This window comes from Balaenoptera acutorostrata, chromosome 19, assembly GCF_949987535.1.
Source record: "Balaenoptera acutorostrata chromosome 19, mBalAcu1.1, whole genome shotgun sequence".
Classification (NCBI taxonomy): domain Eukaryota; kingdom Metazoa; phylum Chordata; class Mammalia; order Artiodactyla; family Balaenopteridae; genus Balaenoptera; species Balaenoptera acutorostrata.
In genome coordinates, this window is record NC_080082.1 from 12,477,819 (window position 1) to 12,502,737 (window position 24,919).

Genomic DNA, 24,919 nt, shown 5'->3' on the forward strand with positions numbered 1-24,919 from the left:
GCGGCATGTGAACTCTTAGTTGGAGAATGCACACGGGATCTAGTTTCCTGACCAGGGATTGAACCCCAGCCACTGGCATTGGGAGTGCAGAGTTAACCTCTGGACCACTAGGGAAGTCCCCTGGTTATTTAAATAAATGAAAGACATTCACTTAAAGCATAAATACAGTATAATGGCAGAATCATAACATAGATTTAAGCCTAACAGTTGTTGTATTTAAGAGCTGTGTTGCCACCCCAGAAAAGCTTTAAAGCAAAACTGAGTGGTAATGGACCAGATATGTCAAAAAAAATGACTTATGGCTGATTACATTGTCACCTTGGACTGTGCTAAGGGCCCTGGATAGTTTTCCCTTATGGGACATCTTGACCTCTTTCTGTGTTGTTAGGATCTCGGCTGTTCTCTTCATCTGAAACCCACTTCCAGGTTATGGTGACTAAACTTATCGTGGTGATCATTTTGAAATGTATAGAAATATTGAATCACTACGTTGTGTAACAGGAACTTACATAGTGTTGTAGGTCAATTATACTTCAAAAACAAACTCATAAAAAAGAGATCAGATTTGTGGTTATCAGAGGCAAGGTGGAGGGAGGGGGGAATTGGATGAAGGCAGTCAAAAGGTACAAACTTACAGTTATAAGATAAATAAGTACTAGGGATGTAATGTACAACATGATAAATATAATTAGCACTGCTCTATGTTATATATAAAAGAGTAAATCCTAGGAGTTCTTATCAGAAGGAAAAAATTTTTTCTATTTAATTTTTAATCTATATGAGATAAGCGATATTCACTAAACTTGTGGTAACCATTTCATGATGTATGTAACTCAAATCATTATGCTGTACACCATAAACTTATACAGTGCTGTATGTCAATTATACCTCAATATACTAGAAGGAAAAAAACTCTTCTAGGTTGCCTTCAAAATAGGAGCATCTACTACTGGACTCCATTCTGAGCACAAACCTCACACTATCTCTTGGAACTGCAATGTGATCCTTTTGATGAAGAACTTGGCTATTGACCATGTTTAAAAAAAAATTCCTTCTGCCATGTTCGAAATACTAGGGGGCGGGTGGAGTGGGGGGAAAGCATTCAATTAAGTGATACTCCAACATTATCTTTGGAGAAGATCATAGCTTCCCCTAAAACAGGTAGCCAAGCTTGTGCCCAATTAAGATAACAAAGTATAGCAGAGCTATATAGTAATTATCCTTTCTCTCTCTCGGAAGAGCAGGGAGATTTGTGTCCTGTTTCCGTGTCTGTCCGGCTATGGAGTATAATGAAAGCGATAGAAAGTTTGGAGACAAAGAGACATGGTTTGGTCTTGGCCCAGGACCAGGTCCAGGATCAAGGCCACATTTATGTTGTCTGTGTTTTCCTCCAATGTAGGGTGTGCTTTGACTGGTTGGACTTAAGTATACAATGAACCATATTGGGGATTAACAGATGACACATATGCAAGTATTTACTTTAAGTCAACATTTATGAGAATCTTATTTTACAAAAATGTTAACACAGGCGATGGCTACGATTTTGGTGCACAGAAGCAGTCCGCCTTTGGGAAAGCGCAAGTAACGCGTAAAGCGACGACTACACTTCAGTTGCGGGCACCGCCCCGTTAGCCCCACCCCTACCGAGGCCCGTCTCCTTGCTATTGGTTCCTTTCCCTGCCCCGTCGGTTGCCGTGGAGACCAAGGCTATGGCAACCAGGAGAAGCCAAAGTTTGTCGAATCTCTGGAACCGCAGAGGAATCCCGAGCTCTTGGCCCGACTCACCGCTGCTCTCATGGCGCTCTACGAGCTCTTCTCTCACCCAGTGGAGCGGGGCTACCGCGCGGGGCTCTGCTCTAAGGCCGCGCTGTTCCTGATGCTGTCCGCCGCGCTCACGTACATCCCGCCACTGCTGGTGGCCTTCCGGAGCCACGGTGAGCCTGCCCCCCGGCCGGTGCGCGACGCGGCTCTCCGCGGCGACCGCGCCGGCCTCCCTGACCTCGACCCCTCCGCCTCCCGCCCTCTTTACCTCAGGGTTTTGGCTGAAACGGAGCAGCTATGAGGAGCAGCCGACCGTGCGCTTCCAGCACCAGGTGCTGCTCGTGGCCTTGCTAGGACCCGAGCACGGTGGGTTCCTAGCCTGGAGCACGTTCCCCGCCTTCAACCGGCTGCAGGGGGATCACCTGCGCGTCCCGCTCGTTTCGGTGCGTGGTTCCTGCCTGGGCCCAGCCGCCCGCCGGTACTGGGCTGCGGTGGGGATGGGGGAAGGGGTGGGTGGGAGGGAGCGGCCGCGGCCGGAGCCCCGGCCCCTGTCCGGGGAAGCCCGGCTTGGGTCTGAGGGAGTCACGAACCCACGGGAAGTTGTGTGCACAAGTTCACTGACCCGAGCTTATCTTTAATTTCCTGGGGAGCAAATTTGTTGTTTCATTCGACTTCTCCAAGCCGTCCACCACCCTAATAAAGTCAGCTACAGCTGTCAGCGTCTGTGTCCTATACAGAGGCTAGAAGCCTGGGGGCAACCTGTGTCCGACCCCGTCACTTCTGTGGGCCTGCCCCTTCCTAATGGAAGGGTGGTCGCGAAAGTTGCCTTATGAGTCGTGAAGGCCCAGCAGTGTTCTAGTTAATTACCCCGTCGTGCAGCTGCAGTCGTGCATCAGCACTCGGTAGGAACGGATAGGGCAGGCATTTTTAGGCAGACTGACACACGGAAGCCAACGTGCTGGTTGGTTAAGCAACCTGCGCAGAATGTGCTTCTGGCCCAGGCCCGCCTCCCTGGGCTCGCCTCCTTAGATGCCGCTCCATCCTGCCGCTGTCTGGGATGAAAATGGAGCATTTTACTGTCTGTAATCTGGTATCTGGTTCGAGATAAGTGAGGGCTAACTATACAATCACCCCCTTTACACTCATTTTCTGAAAACATTAGAAGTAGGAAAATTCTGGATTTCCTTCTTCCAAAGTTGAATCTCTTTAGCCATCTCTGAGATGATTGGCCTACAGTCAAATTTGTGTAGCGGAAAAAAAAAATTGACTTTTTGCCTAGCAACTAAACAAAATGACAAAAATTTCAAAATCTGATTGGTGATATGAATAACCGCAAACAAAATATGATTCCGATTACTTTTTATGATTACTTTAAATTTCCTTTTTTTTGACTATAAAAATGCACGCTCATTGTAAAATATTAAAGAGTTACAGGTACGTATAATGACGTAAAATTAAAGGCTCAGTTTGGTACATGTATCAATACTTGTTAATTAACCTTCGTTTTAAGGTCTGCAAAGTATTTCATGATATGGAAAACTGCGGTGGATTTACCAGTTGCCTGTTGGTGGATTTTTGATTTGCTTTTACTTTTTCACTATTAGAATACTGCAGTGAAGAAGATTTTGAATAAGTCATACACCTTTAAACATCAAATTGTGAGGAATTGGAATAGAAGCTGTTTGTTGAAATTATATAAATACATAGAAAACTAAGCAAGCAAATAAAATAATTATTAACTCCAGAAAAATAAAAAGTAAGGAAAAGCAATCAGAGTTATGAATAGGATTTACATAATCATAATTTGGTGAACACTGAATGTTGACTAACCAAAGTAAGACTTTAACGCTACTGGGGGGATGGGAAGGCGGCAGCGCTGGCTGGCAGGGAGGGGGAAAGAAAACTAAATCATCCCTCCTTGCTGGAAGACAATAGAGGATGCCTGAAACGGAAGTTGAGAAGTGCCAGCCAATGCTAAGGTTGTGTAAAGACATGGAGATACAGTTCTAAATAATAAGGTAAATGAGGCAAAATTAGTTGCCCTGTGGGTGGAAGCCTGCAGGTTTTTGTAACAAACGTTGTTGAACACTTTGATTCTTTAAATGATCAGGTCTTTTAAATTTATTTAAAAGTAGAAGTGGAGTAGAGACAAATTTCTTTCCACAGCTCCTCCCTAATCGTGACATGTTGCCCATTTTTATTCTTATTTGAGATTATAATGCCTCTGGGGAAGGGTGACTGGGGGTGAGAGGCCAGCATCGAGGTTCACTTCCTTTTCCCTGTAAACCCACTGTACTTCTCCTGTTCCACCTGTGTTTCCTTTGCAAAAATGGAAACAAAGGTGGTTGTTGTTGTCTGTATTACAAACACACAAAAAATTAACTTGTTAGTTTGACTTTAGGTTAGCATTCCTTGTCTTTTAAATTTTTGGTAGAAATTTTTTCTTTGCATTTGTATATTCCTATCTATCATACTCTTCTGGTTACTTGAGTCTAAGAAATAATCATGAAAACTTAAAATAATCATGAAAACAAGGATACAGCATTAGGTTTCATTCATGTGTTCTTTTCACTTGTTCATCCACCATGAACTGGGTTGGCTTCCCAGTTGGATTGCTAATTAGCCTCTTATCTCTGTAACCAGAAACCACTCCCTTGAGAGCACTGCCCACAAACCCCCTACTTCTGGTGTGTGTGTTGCGATTTTGTGAAGCCAAGACTACCTCTTGTTTTTATGGTGTCCAGAGCTATCAATCCTCTTTAATACTGGGCAATTTTACACTGTAAAACATAAAGCCAAAGCTCCTTTTTCTTAGTCGTTTTTTTCTCTCCATTCTAAGCCTCTGTCTATAAGTAATTTATGACCTTGTCGTCTACAGTCTTTCTCAGTAAATTATTTGCTTCCTTGCTGGCTGAGCTCTTGGTTTGAGAATAGTTTGAAATCATGAGATACAAATAAATAGTTAGAAGATATAAGGGAAGTACAGAAAAAAAATAAGCAAAAATTCTAGGAGAAAAAGGATAATATCAATACAAGGGAAAGAGGTCTACCAGATATTAAACTATACCTTAAACTCTAATAAGTAAAGTAGTGTGGTTTGGGGAATTATATAAAAAGTATGGAAATGGACCCTAATATGACAAAGGTGGCATTTTAAATCAGTGAGTAAAGATGGAGCTAGTCCTCAGAGACTGTACAGCAGAATTAAAGTCCAGATAGATCAAAATTAAATTTAAAATATGAAATCATAAAAGTACTGAAACAAATGAGTGAAAGCTTTTAAATCTCTGAGTATGATGTAAAATTTAGAAGGCATAAAAGAAACTTGATAAATGCAAGTATATAATTTAAAAAACCATTGGCCTGGTGAAAACCATAAGCAAAGCCAAAACACAAATGACAGCAAGGAAAAAAGTTTTACTATTTGTATCACTTGTAAAGGGCTAATTTTCCTAACATAAAGTGCCTACAGATCTATAATTAAAAGACCAACTACCTAGTAAAAAAATGGGCAAAGAATATGAACAGTTTATAGAAGACAAAACACACTGTGAACTAAAAAAACATATGCACAACCTAAAAGTTGAGAGTTATGTTTTATTAGGCACACATACTGAGGACTTCAAGCCTAGGAGGCAGCATCTCTAGTAACCCTGAGAAAACTGCTCCAAGGAGGTGAGGTAGGATATACAGGAGTTTTGCAACAAAGGGCAGGTAGTAGGAACAAAAGATTACTGTTAGTAAAAGAAAACTAGATCTCAAGTTAAGGAATTTAGCGCTTTGCTATGTATGGGAAGATGCAAGAGTTTGGGCTCACTGAAATCATTCCTTTGATATACACCTCAGCTGTCTGGGGCCAGTATCCTGTGTTTTCACATCCTGAATTTCCTCAGGGTGCACCATGGGGAGTGGCTGCAGTCTGATGGCTGCTAGATGGCAGGTATTCTTTGTTTCTGTCCTGAGTCCCCTCAGGGCTCACCAGCTCACCGTCAGCGGTGGGTGTAATCAATCGCCAATGACTGTGACATCCTTTGTTTACTGATATGGCAGGCAGTATTCTATTTCTCAACACATAACTCTTAAACATCTGAAATCGCACTCGTAATTAGAGAGATGCAAATTAAGAATAATTGAGATATCTTTTTTGTCTATCAAATAGGCAAAAATTGAAGTTTCTTAGCACCGTGAGCAAGATGTAGGGAATTGTGCAAACACTCCTGTATATCACTGGTGGGAGTGTAGATTGATACAACCTCTTTGCAGGACCATATTTGTCAAAATTACCAATTCACGTGCCTGCTTCTACTTCTAGTAAGGTATCCTAAGGTTTGTGCACACATGTGGAATGGCATATGTAAAAAGTTGCTCATTGCAGCATTATCTATAGTATCAAAAGATAGTAAACAGGGCTTCCCTGGTGGTTCAGTGGTTAAGCATCCGCCTGCCAATGAAGGGGACATGGGTTCAAGCCCTGGTCCGGGAAGATCCCACATGCTGCAGAGCAACTAAGCCAGTGCACCACAACTACCGAGCCTGCCCTCTAGAGCCTGCGAGCCACAACTACTGAGCCCGAGTGCCACAGCTACTGAAGCCCACGCGCCCAGAGCCCGTGCTCCGCAACAAGAGAAGCCACTGCAATGAGAAGCCTGCACACCACAGCAAAGAGTAACCCCCGCTCGCTGCAACTAGAGAAGAACCCACGCGCAGCAACGAAGACCCAGCGCAGCGAAAAATAAATAAATAAATAATTTTTTTTAAAGATGGTAAACAATCTATGTAGCAATAGAAGACTCATTTTAAAAATTGTGTTACATCTACCTGGTGGAATGTTACATAGCTTTTTTTTTTTTAATGAAGTTGGATTTATATCTATTGATGTGGAATTACCTCCAAGAGAAATTGATTAAGTGTAAAAAACAAAAATTGTATATAATATGCTTCCATTTGTATAAAAATAGAAAAAAACCCAAAAAATATATGAATGTGTGTATTTACATACACATACATGCATACTTCAGCTATCTCTGGAAGAATTCAAAAGAAACTGACAACATTGATTGCTCTGGGGAAGGAACTAGGTGGCTGAGGTTAAGGTGGGAGAGAAATTTTTCACTACATAGCCTTTTGTACCATTATAATTTTGTAACATGGGAATGTAATACATATTCAAGATTTTTAAATTACAATGACAACAATTTTTAAAGGAAAAATTTTGAAAGTGCCGTGTAAAACAAAAGCAAACCAAAAAAAAAACAGTAAAAATTTAAAAGCAGGTAAGTATATAAAATGCCACAGTTACTTTGGAAAATAGTTGGCAGTTCCTCAAAAAGTTAAACAGAGAGTTATCCTCGCTCTTCTAGACCCCGCTTCGCCGCGCATTTACGATGCCGCGTGGAAACCGAAGCCGCGCTTCCGGCGTGGCCCCTCCGGGCAGCCGGGCCGCTCAGATGAGAACCGCGCCCAGGCCCGCGCCCGCAGCTCAGCCACCCGCAGCGGCTCCACCGTCTGCTGTTGGCTCCCCTGCTTCTGCTCCCCGGCAGCCAGGTCTGATGGCCCAGGTGGCAACCACTGCAGCCGGCGTGGCTGTGAGTTCTGCCGTCGGCCACACTCTGGGTCATGCCCTCCCTGGTGGCTTCAGTGGAGGAAGAAATGCTGAGCCCTCAAGGCCTGACATCGCTTACCGGGAGCCTCAGGGAACCCAGCCAGCACAGCAGCAGCAGAATGGCCCATGCTTTTTTGAGGTGAAATAGTTTTTGGAGTGTGCACTGAACCAGGGTGACCTTAAGCTTTGTGAAGGTTTCAGTGAGGTGCTGAAACAGTGCAAATTGGTGAACGGGTTAGCTTCATCAAGAAGTTCCAACCGAAGGCATGAAAAATCATCTCTCATGACCACGTTGATTTAGCATTAAAAATATAATTGATAGTGAAGATATAAAGTGTGAAGCCACCAGTTAAACCTCTCCTCCATCGTTAATAGCTTTTGTGCTTCAGAATTGCAGTGGAAGAGGGTATTCTCACCATGTAGAAGCTCATGAGATGGTGTTGAGTTTGGGGCTGGGTGGATGTTTGTGTGGCCTCTTAAACAAGCTTTTGTTTGTGAATTAATTAGAATAAAGTGATTTTCTTTCCAAAAAAAAAAAACCAAAACATAGAGTTATCATGTGTTCCAGCATCCCTACTCCTAGGCATATGTGTACCCCAGAGAATTGAGGACACATGTCTACACAGAAACTTGTGCACAAATGTTCATAGCAGCCTCATTCATAAGAGCAATAACAATTCCAAAAAAAAGTCCAAACAACCCAAACGTCCATCAGTGAGTGAATGGATAACAAAATATGTTATATCCATACAAGAGAATATTACCCAACCACAAAAAGGAATGGAGTCATGATATGTGCTACATCATGGATGAACTTTTTTGCTAAGTAAAAGAATCCAGGGCTTCCCTGGTGGCGCAGTGGTTAAGAATCTGCCTGCCAATGCAAGGGACACAGGTTCAAGCCCTGACCCGGGAAGATCCCACATGCCGCAGAGCAACTAAGCCCGTACGCCACAGCTACTGAGCCTGAACTCTAGAGCCTGCAAGCCACAACTACTGAGCCCACGTGCCACAACTACTGAAGCCTGTATGACTAGAGCCCATGCTCCACAACAAGAGAAGCCATGACAATGAGAAGCCCACGCACCGCAATGAAGAATAGCCCCTGCTCACCGCAACTAGGGAAAGCCCGTGCACAGCAACAAAGACCCAACACAGCCAAAAATAAATAAATAAATAAATTTATTTAAAAAAAAAAAAGAATCCAACCACAAAACAGCACATGTTGTATGATTCCATTTAGATGAAATGTCCAGAATAGACAAATCTGTAGAGACAGAAGGTAGATTAGGGATTCCAGGAACTTGGGGAATTAACTGGTGGAGAGGAGAGATGGGTAGTGACTGCTAATGGGGATGGGTATGTGGCTTCTTTTGGGGCTGATGAAAATGTTTTGAAATTGGAATCAGTGGTGATAGTCACACAACTTTGTGAATATACTAAAATCTACTGAATTGTAGCAAAAAGGTGAATTTTATGGTATGTGAATTATGTCTAAATTTTTTTAAAAGCATGTTGGTGATATCCTGGTGATATGCTTACAAGCCGTAGTAATAAAAATTGCTATTGGGAATTTCCAGGTTAGGACTTCGCACTTTCACTGACTAGGGCCCAACTCCGATCCCTGGTCAGGGAACTAAGATTCCACAAGCCCCACAGCACGGCCAAATAAATAAATAAAATTGAAATTGCTATTGATTTACCATGCCTCTGGCATATGCTAAGCATTTTATCATTAGATAATATATTTAAATTCCTCTATGTGACACTTGGCCTTTAACAATCACTTAGTAAAGTGTTAGCCATTGATTTTTTACGTATATTATCTCTTTAAGCCTCACAGTAACCTTGTGAGGTAGAGGTTATACCCCCATTTTACAGATGAAGAGAACGAGACTCAGAGCTAAGTGACAATTTCTAGCTCTCAGCTGAGCAGTCAGGACTACAGCTCAAGGGTTTCTTGGGGGTTTTTTGTTTTTTTTTTTAAGATTTATTTTTATTTATTTAGGCTGTGCCGGGTCTTAGTTGTGACACACTGGATCTTTTTTTTAGTCGCGGCATGCATGCAGGGTCAAGTTCCCCCACCAGGGATCAAACCCTGGCCCCCTGCATTGGGAGCGCAGAGTCTTACCCACTGGACCACCAGGGAAGTCCCCAAGGTTTCTTGTTTTGTATCTTATACTCTTAACCCTAGTGCAGCAAAATACTCTTCTAACTCTGAACATAAAGCTAGACTGACTACGACCTGTCCAAGAAACTGCCCAGAGAGCCAAGGAAGCAGTGGTTTTAGGTCAAAGTTTGACCAAATGCTTGGAGGTGGCTTTGTGGGTGCTAATTTGGGAAAATGCCTTAGAAGTCAGAAACGGCCTTGTTTCTGCTTTGGTCAGCTCACCTTGGACAGCATCTCTAAAGTCCCTATGCTTTTAATGCTTTAAAAGTCAAGTTTCTTGTTTCTAATGAAAGAAGAAAAAAAGCACAGAGTGACCTTTTTCCTCAATGAGCCTGACTTGGTTCTTTTTTTTTTAATTTATTTATTTATTTTTGGCTGTGTTGGGTCTTTGTTTCTGTGCGAGGGCTTTCTCTAGTTGTGGCGAGCGGGGGCCACTCTTCATCGCGGTGCGCGGGCCTCTCACTATCATGGCCTCTCTTGTTGTGGAGCACAGGCTCCAGACGCACAGGCTCAGTAGTTGTGGCTCATGGGCCTAGTTGCTCCGCGGCATGTGGGATCTTCCCAGACCAGGGCTCGAACCCGTGTCCCCTGCATTGGCAGGCAGATTCTCAACCACTGCGCCATCAGGGAAGCCCCTGACTTGGTTCTTTAAGCATGTGTGACCCAGAGAATATGCGGGCTGAAGACTACAAGAGGATGCAGGAAGATGAGCGGAGAGTACTGTGTGTCCGAGACATGTTTTTTCACATCTCCAAAATCAGTGTGTCTGCCTGTCAGTGGTATCTTACAATAGCTGTTGGCCAGAAGACAGGTTTGGCTAGTCCTCTTTGCCTACGTATGGAAACTGAAAAGTACCAGCACCAAACTTGCAGAAGGGGCATCAGCAACTTGAAAGAAAACCCCAGAGACAATAATAAAACATTTTAACCCTAAGAACCAAGTGATAAGCAGGTAAGGGAAGGTTCAAGAGGCACTTAATAATAGGATAACTCCACAGAATTTTAAAGCCTGCTTATGAACCCAGACCAGTGAACTTTAGTTCCCTTTGTGAATGTTTTTTAAATGCTGTAAAAAAGCACCAGTGTGCTTCATGGCACAAAGGACAAACTTGCATAGAAAAGTATGGATAATACTGAGTCAATAAATGAGTCAAAGAATCACGATGTAAAGAAGTTTTAAGAATCCCTGGATCAATTTATTTTGCATATATTTTTCTATGCGCATAAATAGGATATCTGATATTAATATGCCTAAATCTAAAAGCTCTTTCAATAAGTATAAAATAAATACCCTTAGTGATTAGAAAGCATTATGTCAGTTTAATTGGAACTATTTTTGCTTTCTTACAGGTATATAAAATATCGGTACATTTTATAATTAATGATATCTTAGATTAATTGAAATGCAGGTAGCAAGGATTTTATATGTCTAGGAGACATGGAGTAGTAGTTCCTACTTTGCTGGAGACCCAAAGACTGGTGTCAAAGAACACTATCAGCTTAAAAAGAAAAAATGGGACACCCCAATGATGACAAGTATATGGTAAAGTGGACACTGGTATAAACTAGGAAATTAACCTTCAGTAAAAGAATATGACTCTAGGGAATTCCCTGGTGGTCCAGTGGTTAGGACTCTGTGCTTTCACTGCCAGTCGCTGGGTTTGATTCCTGGTCAGGGAACTAATACCCTGCAAGCCACGTGGCACAGCAAAAAAAGAAAGAAAAAAAAGAGTATGACTAAAGAATAAAAGATATGAAAACAAACAGGAGCCAAATAAAATTCCAGCAAACTATCAAATACTGTAGAATCCCTGATGAGAAAAATGTTGCAAGTCAAGGCACTTTGGAAACAATGGCACTAGTTAAATTTACAGCTAGCTACTCTTACTGTCAGATGCTGTGCTGGTTATTAGGTCTTGTCTCAGCTCCAAACCTACCCTCCTATACTCTCCTTTGTGATGCCCATGCTGAGATACTGAAAACCACATTTTCCTCTGCCTACTGGATCCCTGTTAGATTCTGCCAGTAGGAGGCATGGTGAGCCTTGTTCTGGGAGTGGCAGAAAACCAGAAATTGCAACCAGGGTGAAGAACCATTGCTGGGGTGATGCAAACAGCAAGGAGTACATCTTTCCTCCTGCCTTATTGACTCCCTCATGGGTTCTTCGTCCAAGCTCCAAAGGTACCAGTACCAGCTGACAGCACTCCCTTTTTGAGGTCTGAGTCCCAGCTCCTTGAGGTAATGCCAGCCTCTTCCTTTTCTTCTCCGGCCCTAGGTAGTTATCCTGCCAAAAGTGTTCCCTGTTTGCCTTTTTAGTCCACTAATGCCTGTATTATTAATTATCCCCTATACTAAATTCCCCTGTTAAAATAACTGTTTATTTTAATTTCTTCCTTCCTGATTGGACCCTGATTGATACAGGTGGACTGATGAGCATTGACTAAATCCAACAATGCCTGTATTTATCCTATCTAGTATGTTAGTATTGATTTCACACATATCTGTAAAGGATTACCTGTTTTAACTCCAGAAATCTTTGAAATTAGGGTTCTTATGGGCTATTATAGAATCAGGAGTCAGTAAACTTAAGTTCTAGCCCCAGTTCTGTCATTGGGTTCCATACCCTCTCTTGGTCTCAGTGTAACTAATTATATAAAGAGGATGACAGTACCTACCTCTCTAACTATTGCTAATTATTACTAGTAATAATACTTCTCTCCTGGGATATGCAGAGGGACAAGACAGGATGAACCGTGGATATAAAAATTGCTCCAAATTGCACATATACCTTATAGAAATAAGGTGATGGTGTGATTTATGAATTCTCTTAGCCAGACACACCCATTGGATTTTAGTTACTAATCTTGAACTTGTGTTAAAGAAGTATTAGCTCACTGAGGGGACTTCCCTGGTGGCGCAGTGGTTAAGAATCCACCTGCCAATTCAGGGGAAATGGGTTCAAGCACGGGTCCGGGAACATCCCACAGGCCTCGGAGCAACTAAGCCTGTGTGCCACAACTACTGAAGACTGCATGCCTAGAGCCCATATTCCGCAATGAGAAGCCCACGGACCACAACAAAGAGTAGCCCCCGCTCGCCGCAACTAGAGAAAGCCTACGTGCAGCAACAAAGACCCAATACAGCCAAAAATAAATAAATAACTTCTTAAAAAATGTTTTTAAAAAAGTATTAGCTCATTGAACACCTGCCTTTGTAGCTGTTGCATTTTGTGTTAAGCTTGGTTTGAAGTAAATGGAATTAGGTAATTGATTCCATCAGTGGTCCAAGTGATAGCACAGCGATGTAACCCACCTTGCCAGCCCCAAGGGAGCGAGAGTCTTACTTGGTGACAGGTCCTCTGTGGGAGATGCACCATTTGCACCATCACTCATCCCCATGGCCCTGTCTGGGCCCTCATCTTCCACTGTCTCCAGCTCATGCACTCTGCTCGGCTGCACTGGCCTCATCTCACTCCGTTAAACACTGACCCGCTTTCACCCAGAGTATATGTGCTTTATTAGCTTGGGTCACTGTTCCCCAAGACATTTCTATGTCTTATCATCTCACTTCACCTGACTTCTCGGACAGTCAGGTATTCCTGAATACTTTGTATAAAAATTTTTGTTCTATCCTGGTCATTCTCTAATTTTAGTTTGCTTCATTTTTCTTTGTGACACTTAGCACTACCTGTTAGCACATATCTGTTTGTTGATTTACTTCCTGCCTCCCTGGCTGGGAATGTAAGCTCCATTAGGGTGGGGACTTTGTCTATTTTGTTTGCCATTATATTCCCAGAACCTGAAGCAATGCCTGGCACATAGTAGGCCCTCAGAAAATATTTGACATGTTGGGACTTCCCTGGTGGTCCAGTGGTTAAGACTCCGCGTTCCCAGTGCAGGGGGCCTGGGTTCGATCCCTGGACAGTGAACTAGATCCCGCATGCCGCAACTAAAAAAAGATCTCACGTGCCGCAACTAAGACCCAGCACAGCCAAATAAGTAAATATTTAAAAAAAAAAAAAAAAAGGAAAAGAAAATATTTGACAGGTTAATGAATGGATTTAACAAGTAGACACCAATTATGGTGCTGTGCTGGATCTCTGTCCTCTGTGAACATGGTGTAAAAGTGTGCTGGCTTCTTGCAAAAAGATCTTTCATAACCGACATCTTCTCCTTGAGTTTAAGTCTGGACATTTTAGATCCTGGAAAGAGGATCAGATTTGAAGTCAAAGTGGTTTCATATCCTGTCTTTACCAATAGTAGCCGTACTCCATAAATCCCTTAATCTCTCTGAGCCTTGGTTTTCTCATATATACAATGGGGAAAGTACTCGCTCTGCTTACCTTCGCCTTATTGTAAAGGTCAAATGAAACGTGTTTTTCTCCCTCTCAGACTGTGTTAGAGTCTGGATTCTTCTGGCATTTCCCTCCTGGTCACTCTTCTCTCTTGCAAGTTGTTGATCTTTGTCTTCCTGTCCAACCCTAAAGATCCAGAAAAGCCATGGATCCACTACAGAGAGTTAACCTGACTTTGTCTTCCAAGTCTTCCCAGATACCAACTGAAAAAAATTCACAGGAAGACAAGCCTGTGAATTCACAGCCTCTTTTCCATCCTACTGGTAATTGCTAATACATAATTGCCTCGGTAACCTGATCGTCAGCCCTGGTAACAGATATCCCTCGCCTACACCGGCAAAGCTGATGTAACAGGACAGAGAAAATAGTATCCAACAGAAGAGAGAGGGTAGGTTTCTCTATAACAAGGCCTAGGATAAGGACATTATTGTCCAGAAGGAAAGAAATGATTGAAAGGTTCTGAAAACTGAGATATCTCCATCTCAAACGACCTTACTAGCCTGAAAAAGAACAAAGAATCTCTTCCCCCACATAAAGGTATGGTGGAAAACCAAATGAATCAGTAGATGGGGAATTCAGATGGGAATGCTGATACCCCATAGCAGAATCCTTCTGGGAACCTACAGTGGAAAAGGATCAGTTGTAGTAACAAGATCCCGAGTTGTGGCAAGGAATCATGTCACCAGTGATCACATTTCAGTGACAGTCTTTCCTGCTAGTCATTTTAGGGTCATTTTAGGGTCACTATGAGGTGAGACTGGATTCTGGTGTTTTTTTAGGATCTGTGATTTATCTTTTTCCCTCCTTGGATCTCTGTTTTCCCTACTTTTTTTTTTTTTTTTTAGTATTTATTTATTTATTTATTTTTGGCAGCATCGGGTCTTAGTTGCGGCACTGGGGCTTCTCACTAGTTGTGGCATGCGGGCTCAGGAGTTGTGGCCCGAGGACTTAGTTGCCCCGCGGCATGTGGGATCTTAGTTTCCCAACCAGGGATCGAACCCACGTCCCCTGCATTGGAAGGCGGATTCTTAACCACTGGACCACCAGGGAGGTCCCTTCCCTACTTTCATGGCCATAATTTATAAAGTACCTGTGTAGTTTTAATGCCTCACTGATTTTACTTAACTTTCTTTTTCATTGTGTTGATTGGTACTAAAAGATGCACTAGGCTATAAAGCCCTGACATCAGTCCAACACTGAGAATCTGAATCAAAGCACTGTGGTTAAAGAATATATAAATAGAGCTTGGTGTTTTTCTGCTGAGTCTTTTTGGGGAATGCATAATGACTAGGATTCTTTCTTTTCTGTTTTAAAAAGTTGACTTCTAGAGAAGTAGAAGTGTGTTTTGATATGCTATTTAAATGTTCCATACAAACTCAGGCATGTTTCTAAAAAGGAAAGAAAACACCAGCAATAAAACCAAAAAATCAAATGAGGCAACTGAAGAAGAACAATGCATCCGGATGTTTACACTGTTGTTACTGCCACTTCCAGGTCTTGTTCAGTTTGGCCCTAGAATATTTGAGAAGCCCAAGTATGCAGTTTAGGGGCCATGCACATGTGTCTCTTTCACCACCATTGATCCACTTATACCTATGTATTTTTCTCTTTTCTTTCCTTTTTTTTTTTTTTAAATAAATTTATTTATTTATTTACTTATTGGCTGCGTTGGGTCTTCGTTGCTGTGGGCGGGCTTTCTCTAGTTGCGGCGAGTGAGGGCTATTCTTTGTTGTGGTGTGCGGGCTTCTCATTGCAGTGGCTTCTCTGTTGCGGAGCACAGGCTCTAGGCACGCGGGCTGCAGTAGTTGTGGCACACGGGCTCAGTAGTTGTGGCTCGCGGGCTCAAGAACGCAGTCTCGGTAGTTGTGGTGCATGGGCTTAGTTGCTCCGCGGCATGTGGGATCTTCCCTGTCCAGGGCTCGAACCCGTGTCCCCTGCATTGGCAGGCGGATTTTTAACCACTGCGCCACCAGGGAAGTCCCTTTTTCTCTTTTCTTTCGGTGAGGAAGATAATGCCTCTGTGTGGCAGAACTATGAGTCACTGTGTATGTCCAACAGTGAGATGGATTCCTCCCAGACTTATTAAGGACCGGGGTCACTGGCCTCTTTTGGCTTTCCTAGACTAGAGAAGAAGACAGGAACCAGGATGGGAAAATGGACATGTTACATTTTAAACTGGAGCTTCCCCTGCAGTCCACGGAGCACGTTCTTGGTGTGCAGCTCATTTTGACTTTCTCCTACCAACTGCACGTGAGTCCTCTCCCTTTTGTCTTTCAATAGAACAGAGCCGCCTTTCTGATTTCTGGGAAAACCCACACTGCAGAAGACCCTTTTCAGAGGTGTCGTTTGGGATTTAACTGCAGAAGTTCAATTTGAATGTTTTTCATTGAGGTCACATTAATTTACATGAGCTATTAATAGGTCAGAGGGTTCTGGTCAGAGTGCTTCCTGCGTGGCTGAGTGAGGCATAGGAGGGATGGCTAGGCTTCAACCACAGACAGGTGACACTTAGAACCCAGAACCCCTTGGATCTGACCGAAATTGATACTGTCTCTCCTTCTAATGATTTCAGAGGATGTCGACATTCGTGATGCAGAGCATGGCGTTTTTCCAATCCTCCTTCGCTGTTCCGGGGTCCCAATTATATGTGAACGGAGACCTGAGGTTGCAGCAGAAGCAGCCCCTAAGCTATGGTGGCCTAGATGTTCGGTACAACGTAAGGATACTGCTTACTGTCCATCTCTTTTCTTTCTGTATGTTACTGGTGTGTGTGTGTGTGTGTGTGTGTGTGTGTGTGTGTGTTGGGGTTTTTTTTGGCCGCACCACACGGCATGTGGGATCTTAGTTCCTGGACCAGGGATCGAACCCGTGCCCCCTGCATTGGAAGCGTGGCGTCTTAACCACTGGACCGCCAGGGAAGTCCCTGTATGTTACTGCTTGTCAAGTTCTTTGAAGAGGGAGAAAGGAACATTGGAAATAGCATGTCTTTGTGGGTGGCATAGAAAAGGATTTCTGAGGAATTCTTTCCATGAGTTCTTTCAAAATATGGAGACAGATACCCCTGTATTTACTTCTAAAAAGAGAGGAAAAGTATATGTCTTTGTCTTTAAGAATTGAATTGCTTATAGTTTTTGGGTGTGCGCACGCGTGGGCGCACACACACGGTGTATTTGTTTCAGGTGATCTTTTTCAGTTCATGTAAAACATTTGAAAAAGAATACTGGGATTTCCCTGGTGGCGCAGTGGTTAAGAATCCGCCTGCCAATGCAGGGGACACGGGTTCGAGCCCTGGTCCAGGAAGATCCCACACAGCGGAGCAACTAAGCCCGTGCGCCACAACTACTGAGTCTGCACTCTAGAGCCTGCGAGCCACAACTACTGAGCCTGAGTGCCACAGCTACTGAAGCCCGCGCTCCGCAACAAGAGAAGCCAGCGCAGTGAGAAGCCCGCACACCGCAACGAAGAGTAGCCCCTGCTCGTGGCAACTAGAGAAAGCCCGCGCGCAGCAACAAAGATCCAATGCAGCCTAAATAAATAAATAAATAAATTTATTTTAAAAAGAAAAGAAAAAGAATGCTAACCACCATTTGTTAAGCATATAACCTATGCCAGCCTGAGTTAAGAGGTTTAAACGTGTCATCTCATTGAATCATTGCCGCAAACTCACGAGATGCCTTCCCTTGCAGCTTCCCTGCTCTGCCGCCGCTTGTCCTTCGCTGTCCCCCTGTGCTCCTGTCTAGGTTGCTTATCCTATTGCTCCATTCTGGTCCCTGTTCAAAGCTCCTGAGCACAGTCCTTCCCTGACACTCCTTCTAAAGAACGTTTACCTGTCCCTCCATCATTCCTCACCCAGGTTTACTCCTCTTACCTCCACCTGAAATATTAAAGAGAGGTTTTCAGTTTGTTCATTTGCCATCTCCCTCAGTGGTAAAAGCGCTGCCGTCTTCTGTCTTCTCTCACCCCAGCGCTTGAAACAGTGCCTGCCGCATTGTAAGCACTCAGAGTTGATGTGAGAATGAACTCTCACCTCACACATGAGGAAACTGGAGCTTACAGGGATTGATTAATTTTCCCAAAGTCCCACAGCTTGAAAGTAACGGAGCCATGAATTGTCTCTCTGAGGCCAGAACTCATGTATCTGATCACTTTTTACTAACCTTTACATTATCACAGGGAGGCCTGTATAAGTTGGGCTGGGCTACTTTTTTTTTTTTTTAATATTTATTTATTTGGCTGCACCAGGTCTTAGTTGCAGCACGAGGGATCTTTGTTGCCTCATGTGGGATCTTTGTTGTGGTGTGCGGGATCTTTTTTTTAGTTGCAGCATGCGGGATCTAGTTCCCTGACCAGAACCCAGGCCCCCTGCATTGGGAGCACGGAGTCTTAACCACTGGACCACCAGGGAAGTCCCTGGCTGGGCTACTTTAGAAAATGAATATGAGATGTTATCATTTATCATAGGCATAAACCAGGACTGTTCCAGATAAATTGGGATTCGTGGTCACCTAGCTATAATCAACATACATTTTGTTTTGTTTTGTTTTAATTAATTTATTTTTGGCTGCTTTGGGTCTTTGTTGCTGCGCACAGGCTTTCTCTAGTTGTGGGGAGCAGGGACTACTCTTCACTGCGGTGCGTGGGCTTCTCATTGGACTGGCTTCTCTTGTAGTGGAGCACGGGCTCTAGGTGCGCGGGCTTCAGTAGTTGTGGCTCGCGAGCTCTAGAGTGCAGGCTCAGTAGTTGTGGCACACAGGCTTAGTTGCTCCGCGGTGTGTGGGATCTTCCTGGACCAAGGCTCGAACCCATGTCCCCTGCATTGGCAGGTGGATTCTTAACCACTGCGCCACCAGGGAAGTCCCAACATACGTTTTTTAAAAAGGAGGAGACTATAAGATATAAACTTAATGTAGCACTTTTTATTTGAAGGTTTGTATATTAGATTATGTCAACAGGAATATGATATTAGAGGGCAGATCTTTCTTTTCTTCAAAGGATTATGTGCTTACTGTTTGTGCTTTATCCTATTTCCATCTCTGTATTTCAAAGAGATCAATTACAGAGAATCCAGGCAAAAGCAAGAAAAAGACAAAGGAGTTGAAAATGTGGTCTCTTAAAAAAATTAATCATTTCTCCCATTGGAATAGAAAGGGGTATTTTATAAATAGCTTTTAACTTGTAAAAGGTGGATATTGACCCCTTGTTTCCATCCCTGCAAAAAGAAAGACTGAGAGTAAATGACTTAAATTGTTGCAAAGGAGTTCATTCATCCTTGAAGAAAAGATTGTCAATACTGGAACGGGCCACCAAGCACAAGAGGGTTGTCTTTGAGGTTGGGTGGGCAGGAGGGTAGAAAAACAAGAGGGGAAGCCGCTTGGGTGCTCACATCACATCCTCCTGTTGAATCCCAGGTATCTGTAATCAATGGGACCAGCCCTTTTGCCCGTGACTACGACCTCACCCACATTGTTGCTGCCTATCAGGAAAGGAACGGTGAGTCATGGGGAGAGTTCATTCAGCTGCTTCTCAAGGACTTTGCAGGTTAATGGGGTTATTGGAGAGAAACAGAATTAGAGCCCACATCATATGAAAGTATCAAAACCAGTGAATGCTTGGGACTTCCCTGGTGGCGCAGTGGTTAAGAATCCGCCTGCAAATGCAGGGGACATGGGTTTGAGCCTTGATCCGGGAAGATCCCACACGCCGCCGAGCAACTAAGCCCGTGCGCCACAACTACTGAGCCTGCGTGCCACAACTACTGAAGCTCTCGCGCCTAGAGCCCCTGCTCCGCAACAAGAGAAGCCACAGCAATGAGAAGCCCGCACACCACAATGGAGAATAGCCCCTGCTCACTGCAACTAGAGAGAGCCCGTGCACAACAATGAAGACCCAATGCAGCCATAAATAAATAAATAGATTTGTTAAAAAAAAAAAACCAAAACAGTGAATGCTCAGTTATGGAAGGTGAACAGGTTGCTCAGGGTTTGTCCTTTTTCTCCTGATCTAAAGACCCACACACTAACCATCCCCTCCACTGCTCCTATGGTCCGGCAGGTTAGTGCCAATTAACTGCCATATTTATCCCACCACTGACTTGATGGGTTTATATATATAGATATGTGGTTCCTCCCCACACCATAAGTGTAAAAGAAGCCAAAGACAAGTTGCTGTCCATAGTTTTCAGGTGGAAATAGGGACTGTGCATGACTCACCCCATGTCAGCAGCTGCAGTAGGAGAAAGCACCCAAGGTTCTAGCTGGAAGGCAGAGGGTATCCATCCCTTTCAAGAGGTGGGCTCTCAGGCCGTCCCTGAGTGTGTGCTTGACTCAGCACATCTGGCTGGTTGGTGGTCTGAGGTTTTCTCTAAAGGCATCTAAAGCATTACTTGGTAACCAGACATCACAGGTACTATACACAGACATTTAACAAGTGAGGGGACTGCAATTCCAGTATTTCTTTCTGATTTTATGTAGTACACTAGCAGCGTTATTCCAAAAATAAAGAATTTTAGAACACAAAATCATTTATCTACAAATCAACTTTTCTTTCTTAATTCCTTCCAGTCTTTGTACATGTGTAGATTTTTAAATACAGCTTCTATCATAGTTTATTATTTATTTACTTTGGCTGCACCGGGTCTTAGTTGCTGCATGCAGGATCTTCTTTTTTATTTATTTTGGCTGCACTGGGTCTTAGTTGCTGCATGCAGGATCTTTTTTTTTTTTTTTTTTTTTAGTTGCAGCACGTGGACTTCTTAGTTGCGGCATGCATGTGGGATCTAGTTCCCCGACCAGGGATCTAACCCAGGCCCCCTGCATTGGGAGCACGGAGTCCTCCCCACTGGACCACCAGGGAAGTCCCAGCTCCTATCATAGTTTAGAGACACTTTATGATCTAACTTATATTTTGTACTTTGTAATATAAATATTTTCCCACACTGCTACAAAGTTCTAATTGGTTTTCTTTTCAGAGGTAGCATAGTATTCCTTTGCTTAGCCACTCAACAGTTGTAGAACACATAGACTGTTTCCAAGTTTTTAACTTATTTTAACAAGTATTTTAACAAATAATATGTGAGCAACTTTGAACATTCAGTTTCTCTTTCCTTTTGAATTATTCCTTTGGTATGAGTTCTGAAGTGCAGAATTTGCCTGAGAGGTCAGAGTACTTCTGTAGCCCTCAATATTTTATTGCCGAAGAGAGCATTCATGGATTAACTCCCCACTGTGTTGCAGTAACCACCATCCTGACTGACCCCAACCCCATCTGGCTGGTGGGAAGGGCTGCAGAAGCTCCATTTGTGATTAATGCTGTCATCCGATACCCCATGGAAGTCATCTCATATCCTTTCTGTTAAAGGGCCAACAGTAGCTGGGTTTCAAAAAAGGAAAGGATTCCTCAGTTGTCCCAGGAAGGAACAGATGTGGGAAGCCTCAGACTGGAAATTGCTGCATTTGTAGCCCCACGCAAATGACTGTCTGTCTGCAGTTCATACAGGAAAAAATATTCATTTCCTGTTCATATTTCTTCTTGAGCAATTCTTCTATATCAGAATCATCCATATTTATATCTTAATAATCTTTTATTATCTCTTTTATCTTAAGGGTATTTGAAACATTTTTGCCATTTTCTGTCTAAACTAACCCTTTGGTTTAACATTTCCTTAGAAAATGTCATCTGTGATTCCTTAACTGTTTGTACTTATCTACCAGGATTCTGGGAAATGATAAAGTTTGCCTGGATCCAGTATGTCAGTATCCTACTTATCTTCCTCTGGGTGTTTGAAAGAATCAAAAGATTTGTGTTTCAAAATCAGGTGGTGACCACAATCCCTGTAACAGCAATGCCCCAGGGAGAACTGTATAAGGAGCATTTATCTTAAGAAGACCCTTTCTGAAAACTCTAAGCTACCTCACTGTTGTCTTCTGAGGACTGTCACCTTACGAAATTTCTGAAAAGAGCCTGTGGACACTTGCCCACATGTGTGCTTTTCCTATCAGAGACAAAGAACATTCCTTTCTAATATCCCTCTACACAAATTCTATATTTTCTACACGCCTACGAAAATAATCACGGACTAGTTTGTGGAAATGTTTCTGAGGGTTCCTGAAGGCTATAATTTGCTTTTGTTTTTTGTCTCAGACTTGAATTTCAGGAGAAAACTACAGTCGGTTCAGAGAGCTTGGAAAGAGTCCCATCTCTGGTCAAGCAAAGACTTTTCCTCTCTTGAACTGAGAAACATGCTATGTATTTCTTCCCCCTATTGTAAACCACGTTTTACTCTTTTCAGGGCTCTCTGGTGATAGATATGCAAATCATCAGCACTTTCCACTCCTGGGCATCTAAATTTCCCATTCAGAACTGATTTCCAGAACTGAGAGGCCTTTAACTGGAGATCTGGAGAGTGAGAAAGGGAGCGCTCCAGAGCACATGTGTGCACGTGCGGGAGGGTGGGCGACTTGAGGACACTAAGACCATCCATCCACCTGCCCCGAGTCTAACAGACAGTCGTCTGTCGGTAGCTCAGCTGAACAGCCCTTTATCCCTGCCCTGCTGTGGCTGGCTCTTTGCCCTCTGTCTGGGCCCCTGGAATAGCAGGCTGCAGTCAGAAGTGCTGTTCCATTCACAAGCCCCTCAGCAACAGTGGGGGAAGTAAGGAGTGTAACAACAGGTTCTTTCTCTTTGGCCCTCACCCAACAGCCTGGACGCTTGCCACTCCTTCTCCTTGACAGCCCTCCCCCTTCTTGAAAAGGACATGGGTGACAGAGGAGCCGTTGTTGGTATTGGCTCCCACTGCCTGACAACCACAGAGTTTACTTGGAGGGCCAGCAGGAAGCCCAGCTACTTGTGTTTCCCTCGACTAAGGAACAGGGCGCCCATCAGAGTGGGCCGCTTTGGAGAGGACACACAAGGAGCAGGGAGGGGATAAAGAGGATGCTAGCCCAGGCAGCCCAATCCGGGCCTGGCCTTTAGCAGAATGACACGCAGTCCAGCCAGATTACCCTCATGACTAAGTGAGTGTCTGCCGAAGAGACTGCTGGAATGGCTCTCTGTTGCAGAGAATTCTCCATTCTCGCCCTAAGGACAGCTGGACCTGCTTTATGATACCGAGATATCACTGGCACTGGAAGGACATGCCCTGTGTGATCCACGCTTCACTCCCATCCACACACACACTCCTGAGTGCATGCCTCAGTTTACCCTGGAGACTCAGTTTTTATTTCCAAAGCACCTTTTCATTCAGGCTGACCAAAATAAGAGTTTTGGAAACAAAGCTGTTTTGAAGTATCCAAGCACAAAAATATCCTAACACTGACCCCTCTGCTTTTTCTTTTAATATTTTGGGCTGTTTATATGCCTAAAGTTTTTTTCTTGAGATTTAAATAAAAAATGTTTTCTGGTTTGAATCACCAAAAGGTAATGAGATATGGAAAGATAGCTGAAGATGTGTATAAACATGGCTTTGCATTTTATTACATTATTTTCATGCAAAATGTGTATAAAGAACCATGATGTTTTGTAACTTTATAATTAAAGTGTTCAAACTGGAAGGTTGCATGTGGCTCTTTAGAGGGAGAGTATTTGGAAAGGGGAGGATGGGGAGGGCAGAGGTTGTGCACACTTCTTGGGGTTACTCACCAGCAGCCTTGCTTTGCCAGGGCTCTGCCCAAAAACCTTGGAGCTTTTGTTAGCTCTTCGCAAAAGTCTTCTGGCCCTGCCCCAAGTAAATGCGAGTTTTTGGTGAAATCCACATGGCATGTGGAAACCACAGGCTGGAAAATTACAACTGCGTCTGGTGAATATTAGATTATTTACAGATCAGATGTTGGTAGCTTCTGAACCTGAATCACACCTTATAGCTGAAAGAGGGGAAAAATGGAAGTATACAGGATATTATCAACTGGGCTGTAACCCATAACTACATCCATGGTTTGAGACAATTAATATTTGGCAGGGGGGAATCCCTTATTTTGTCAAATGATTTTCCAGTTTCTGTTTGAATCAGGTGAGTTTCCATCATGTAAGATTGATAAAGCAATTAATAAAGGCTTCTTTCTTTCTCTTCATGTTCATGCTTTGTAAAAGAAGTTTTGGTTCTTTGTGACCACATAAATTCTAAATGCCTATTGGGGGAAATGTGTAATTACAGAAACCTAACGAAAATAAGTTGTCTGTAAATTGCTCCCTAGAAGTTATCACTGTTGGCTTTCTGATACACATCTTTTTAATCTTTTGTTTCTAATTTTTTTTGCTATCATAAGCAACACATCTGTGAACCTTGCATATAAATCCTTTTTTGCTAGTTTATTTTCTTTAGATCCTAGAAAGAAATTATGAATTCAAAAGTTTACGGCGTGCTTAAGGATTTTTTAAAAATATATTTATTTTATGTATTTATTTTTGGCTGCGTTGGGTCTTTGTTGCTGTGCGGGTCTCCTTGTTGTGAGCGGCGGCTACTCTTCATTGTGGTGTGTGGGCTTCTCATTGCGGTGGCTCCTCTTGTTGTGGAGCACGGGCTCTAGGTGCGCGGGCTTCAGTAGTTGTGGCTTGCCGGCTCCAGAGCGCAGCCTCAGTAGTTGTGGCACACGGGCTCTAGAGCGCAGGCTCAGTAGTTGTGGCCTAGGGGCTTAGTTGCTCCGCGGCATGTGGGATCTTCCCTGACCAGGGCTTGAACCCGTGTCCCCTGCATTTGCAGGCGGATTCTTAACCACTGCACCACCAGGGAAGCCCGTTCATAAGGATTTTAATTCATCTTGCCAAACCGCATCCTGGAAAGAATGCACTAATTTATACTCCCAGCGGCAGATACTTCTTTTAGATCCCACAGCGGATTACAAGAGGTCAGAGTTCTCTTTCTTTTTCAGGTGCTTGGATTCTGCTCCGTTATCTGTAGGAGGAAATAGCATCTTTATTTATTGAAACATACCCTGTATTTATCGGGACCTGCTATCCAGTTGAGGCTAGAGCAGGGAGGGGACAGAAAGAGGGGCACAGCCAGCTGCAGGCCTAGCTCCTGAGGGCCACCTGGTGTCCCG

General features: G+C 43.4%; 1 protein-coding gene across 5 annotated transcripts; it reads left to right on the top strand.

Annotated features, from left to right (window-relative positions):
- Positions 1-1,702: 1,702 nt before the first annotated feature.
- Positions 1,703-23,925, top strand: TMEM231 (transmembrane protein 231). 5 transcript variants are annotated; one of them, XM_057534934.1, is made up of 6 exons: positions 1,703-1,934; positions 2,035-2,204; positions 16,008-16,136; positions 16,459-16,602; positions 19,295-19,376; positions 21,119-23,925. In XM_057534934.1, exons 1-6 carry the CDS (start codon positions 1,796-1,798, stop codon positions 21,238-21,240), a joined length of 786 nt encoding a protein of 261 aa, XP_057390917.1. In that variant the 5' UTR covers positions 1,703-1,795; the 3' UTR covers positions 21,241-23,925. The 5 variants fall into 5 exon arrangements, with proteins under 5 accessions (XP_057390917.1, XP_057390918.1, XP_057390921.1 ...); XM_057534935.1 differs by having other exon boundaries at positions 21,243-23,925; XM_057534938.1 differs by lacking the exon at positions 19,295-19,376 and having other exon boundaries at positions 21,119-21,229.
- The last annotated feature ends 994 nt before the right edge of the window (positions 23,926-24,919 follow it).

Bases quoted from the DNA above. Each gene is read 5' to 3' on its own strand.
- TMEM231 (XM_057534934.1), top strand. From the start codon at position 1,796: ATGGCGCTCTACGAGCTCTTCTCTCACCCAGTGGAGCGGGGCTACCGC. The intron at 2,205-16,007 runs GTGCGTGGTTCC...TGGCTTTCCTAG, and splicing joins TGCGCGTCCCGCTCGTTTCG to ACTAGAGAAGAAGACAGGAA. The intron at 19,377-21,118 runs GTGAGTCATGGG...ACTGTGTTGCAG, and splicing joins TGCCTATCAGGAAAGGAACG to TAACCACCATCCTGACTGAC.